Consider the following 4,836-nt stretch of genomic DNA (forward strand, 5'->3'; position numbering starts at 1 on the left):
GCGAGCTTGGGATTGGTGGGAGGAGGCCGGCTATGCCTTGGGAACCCCGGCCACTGAGGCCATGAACTAGCTAGATTTTTTGACCCAATTTTTAGTAGAGTTTGCACTGGATTTTAAGGTGCAATAGTTAGCTAGGGAGTTTCTTGACATGAGGCAAACGACTGAGACTGTGACGGAGATCACCACCAAGTTCAGAGAGAGGGCATTGTTACTACACCAGTATGCAGTTGATGAGGAGATTAGGAAGACCCGATACCATGATATGTTGAGATCTGACATCAGGGAGTTCGTTAGTTTTTCTACTTTCCCGATTCTGGATGATATGATATCCAGGGCAAGGGAGCGAGACATTGATCTGGAGCACCTAGGGAAGAGGAAGGCGGAGCCTGGGCAAACAGTTGGGGTTTTAGAGAATAAATCCAAGGGTTTCGACTCTAGGTCAAAAGGCCAGCAGGGTCAGAGCCGATGTGGCAAATGCGGCTGGTCGCATGATAGGGTTTTGCAGAGCGGGTGGTTCGGGTTGCTACAAGTGCGGCAAGTTAGGGCGTTTTAGCAAGGATTGTACCTCTATTATGACCGCCATACAAACATCAGGCATGATTTACTTTCATTGCAATCAGAGGGGAAACAAGAAGGTCAACTACCCGATTCTAGCATTAGGAGGACTAGTAGTAGCACCTGCTCCAGTGACCCTACGGATTACAGATTTCTGCCAAGGCAAGGCGGATGCACCTGTTGTGAGGAGCATGGCCTTTCAGCTAACTGCTGAGGAGGCGCGTGCTGCACCAGATGTGGTGATGGGTATGTCTTTTCTCCTTAACTCTTTATTTATGTTGATTTCTCTGCTTATATTTGTGTGTTTTCTTTTAGGATCGTTCCTTGTGAACGACATCTCTGCTTTGCTATTTTTTGAGTCGGGGGCTACCCGATCTTTTGTGTCTCTTGCTCTTAGCAAGAGTTTTGTTGGAGCTCCGAGTGAGCTGGATAATCCCTTAAAGATTGAGATTCCGGATGATCGATATGTCCGAGTATCGGGGGTTCATCGGGATTGTGTTCTAGAGATGTTTAACAAGCGGTATCCGATCGACTTGGTTCCCATTCCTTTGCGTGGGAATAAGGTTAGAGTGGGAGTGGATTGGTTTAGCCCCAATGGGGCGGTGATTGATTATGAGCACCATCTGGTACGTGTTCCGTGTTCGGACCCCGAGTGGGGGAGAGTTGCTGGTCCATGGGGAGGACGCTCAGCGCGGGCCAGTCCTTTGCTCAGCCGTTAGGGCCAAACGCTATCTTCATCAGAGTTGTTTCGGTTTCGTCACCTATGTTATGGATACCTAGGGGAAGGGTAAGGCGTTGGTTGATGGTGTGCCGATTGTGCGGGAGTACCCGAATGTGTTTCCGGAGGATTTTCGTGGGGTGCCTCTAGAGAGGCAGATGGGGTTCCTGAATGATTTGGTTCCTGGTACGGCTCCGATAGCGAAAGCACCACATCGGTTAGCTCCACCAGAGATGTAAGAGTTGTTTACACAACTGCAGGAGATGTTAGATATAGGATTCATCTGACTGAGTAGCTCACCATTGGGTGCACCGATCCTGTTTGTGAAGAAGTAGGATGGATCGCATCAGATGTATATTGACTACCGGGAGCTGAATAAGCTAACGGTGAAGAACCATTATCCACTCCTGAGGACTTGCAAAAGACGGCCTTCCGGACTCGTTATGGTCATTACGAGTTCGTGGTGATTCCCTTCAAGCTCACCAATGCTCTATCCGGCTTCATGGACTTCATGAACCACATGTGCCGACCGATGTTGGATCGGTCTGTGATTGTATTCATCGATGACATCCCGGTCTCTTCCAAGACCCAAGATCAGTATGAGGATGACTTGCGAGAGGTGTTGGAGACCCTGAGGAGGGAGAGACTGTATGCGAAGTTCTCCGTGTGTGAGTTCTGGTTGCGCGAGGTGTAGTTTCTGGGGAAACTTGTCAACCAGAATTGTATTTTGGTCAATTCGGCCAAGGTGGAGGCCGTGATGAGGTGGGGAGGTCTCAATCTGAGAATCAAAGTTTCCTTGGGTTGGCAGGATATTACCGGAGATTTATTCAGGATTTCTCCATGATAGCGGTTCCCCTGACCCGGCTGACGAAGAAGACTGCCACTTTTCGCTGGGGGCCTAAGCAGCAGGCAACGTTTGAGACCCTAAAATAGAGATTGTGTGAGGCACCGATTATGACCTTGTTAGAGGGTGTTGAGGATTTTGTGGTTTATTGTGACGCGTCTATCACGAGATTCGGTGCAGTCTTGATGTAGAGGGGTCGTGTTATTACATACGCTTCGAGGCAGTTGAAGCCTCATGAGGCGAACTATCCGACGCATGATTTGGACTAGGGGGCTATGATTTTCGCCCTCAATATTTGGCGAAATTACCTCTGTAGGTTCCGCTATACTATTTACACGGATCACAAGATCCTGAGGTACTTGATGGATCAACCAAAGTTGAATATGATGCAACATCGGTGGCTGGATGCGGTGAAGGATTATGATTATGAGATCCTTTACCATCCGGGGAAGGCCAATGTGGTCGTCGATGCTCTTAGCCGCAAGGTATTCGCGGCTACGATCATGGATATTTGTCTAAGGATGACAGTGATTGCTCCGCTTTTACAGAAAATTCGAGAGGTACAGATTGAGGCTATGAAGGAAGAGCATTGGAAGAGTAAGCGCGTAGTGGGTCAGGTGAATTCCTTTGATTATGAGATCTGAGGGTTATTGACTCTCCATCGGAGAGTATGGGTTCCGTATTAGGGTGGTGTGCATCAGATTTTGATGGAAGAGGCACACAAGTTGAGATTCTCCATTCATCCCGGAGCGAAGAAGATGTATAGCGATCTTCGTCCTTGTTATTGGTGGCCCTGCATGAAGCGGGATGTAGCTTGGTATGTGGAGAGATGCTTGACTTGCAAGAAAGTCAAGACCAAGCATTAGCGACCTCACCTCAAGATGCAGCTGTTAGATATTGACGTTTGGAAATGGGAGGAGATTACCATTGACTTCATTACGAAGTTGCCTCGGACTGCGAGCGGAGTGGATTCTATTTGGGTCATTGTGGATCAATTGACCAAGAGCACGCATTTTATCTCAATTCATGAGAGTATCTCTGCGGAGAAGTTGGTTGAGGTATACATCACGGAGGCCATAGCGCGACATGGGGTGCCAGTTTTTGTGGTTTCTGACAGGGACGTCCGGTTTACTCCCAGATTTTGGAAGAGGTTCCATGACGAGTTGGGTACTCGTCTTCATTTCAGTACCGCTTTCCACCTGCAGATCGACGGTCAGAGTGAGCAGACTATTTAGACCTTGGAGGATATGCTTCGGGCGCGTGTTTTGAATTTCAATGGGAGTTGGGATACGTATCCCCTTTGGCGGAGTATCTGTATAACAACAATTATTACACTAGCGTCGATCGACCTCCTTTCGAGATGCTCTATGGAGGAAATTCATGACCCCGATAAGCTGGGGCGAGGTCGGTCAACGAGTCATGGGGAGTACCAAGGTGGTACTCAAGACCACCGAGTTGATTCAACAGGTTCGTAGCAGACTTTAGACAACTCAGAGTCGGCAAAAGAGCTATACTGACAAGCGCCGATCAGACTTGGAGTTTCAGATTGGGGATATGGTTCTCCTGAAGGTGTCACCTTGGAAAGGTGTCATCAGATTCAGGAACCGGGGCAAGTTGGGCCCCAGGTATAATCTTCCTTTCAGGTTTATAGCCCGGGTGGGAAGGGAAGCGTATATATTGGATCTTCCGGAGGAGCTCAGTCAGATTCATAGTACTTTTCATGTCTCGCAGCTGCGAAAATGTTCGGCTGATGATTCCACAGTGGTTCCATTGAAGGACATTCAGGTGGACGACCGCTTGAACTACATTGATAGACTAGTAGCGATGCTCGACACGAAGACAAAGACCTTGAGGAAAAAGGTTGTTAAGTTCGTTAAGGTGAAATGGTAGCACCACAAGGGCTTAGAATGGACGTGGGAGTCGGAGGACGAGATAAGGGAGCATTACCCAGAGTTACTTCTGACAGTGGACGTCGAGGACAAAGTCTGATTCAAGTGGGGGAGAATTGTAGAACCCGAGTCTCCAGGTATGAGTTATAGTTTCATTCTATGTTTAATTCAAATAAAAGGTGTTGGAGGATTGCTAGTACGCTGGGCGTACACTAGGTATGCATGGCGTACTCCTTGCATGCACATCATTGGGGGATCCCCGACGTACACTGTACGTACCCATGCATAGACTGGGTGCAATTGAGCCACGGGCAAACCCTAATTTTTAGGGTTTGCACACTATTTAAAGACCTTAAGTCCCTCAAGTCCTCTACCAATTCAACCTCCACTGCCCTTTTAGTGAAAATCTTGAACCCTAGCCTCCGTGTGTGCATTTTGAGCTTGCCTTGAGTGTTTGTAGTGTTATTTGGTAGTTTTAAAGGAGAAGGAAGTTTGGGAGGAAGCAAAGGAGAAGAAGGAGCTTGTCGATCCAGAGTTTTTTCACCATTTCCAGCCTAGTGAAGGTATAAAGTTTGAAAAGTGATCATTACAAGCTTAGATCTAGGTTTAAGGTAGAATATGGCATCTTTTGGTCCCATAGTTTGGTTTCTTGGAGTATGAGCAACTCCAGGCCATTTGAGTTGTCCTTTTGGACTCTTGGGAGTGTTTGGAGTCATAAAAATTGGATCTTGGTGGTTAAGACTCAACCATGCAAGTGTTAGTAACCATCCAAGTGAGTTAATGGACTTAATTCATGGTTTGAGCCCCATCCATGCATGTAAGAGCATAAA

General features: G+C 47.5%; 1 protein-coding gene across 1 annotated transcript; it reads left to right on the plus strand.

The window, feature by feature from the left end:
- Nucleotides 1–572: 572 nt before the first annotated feature.
- On the plus strand, nt 573–1,512 carry LOC145164518 (uncharacterized). The gene is made up of 3 exons (XM_079083231.1): nt 573–801; nt 871–1,181; nt 1,336–1,512. Exons 1-3 carry the CDS (start codon nt 573–575, stop codon nt 1,510–1,512), a joined length of 717 nt encoding a protein of 238 aa, XP_078939357.1.
- Nucleotides 1,513–4,836: the final 3,324 nt, after the last annotated feature.

This window comes from Lactuca virosa, chromosome 3 (assembly GCF_052849685.1).
Source record: "Lactuca virosa cultivar CGN04683 chromosome 3, Lactuca_virosa_CGN04683_v6, whole genome shotgun sequence".
NCBI lineage: Eukaryota > Viridiplantae > Streptophyta > Magnoliopsida > Asterales > Asteraceae > Lactuca > Lactuca virosa.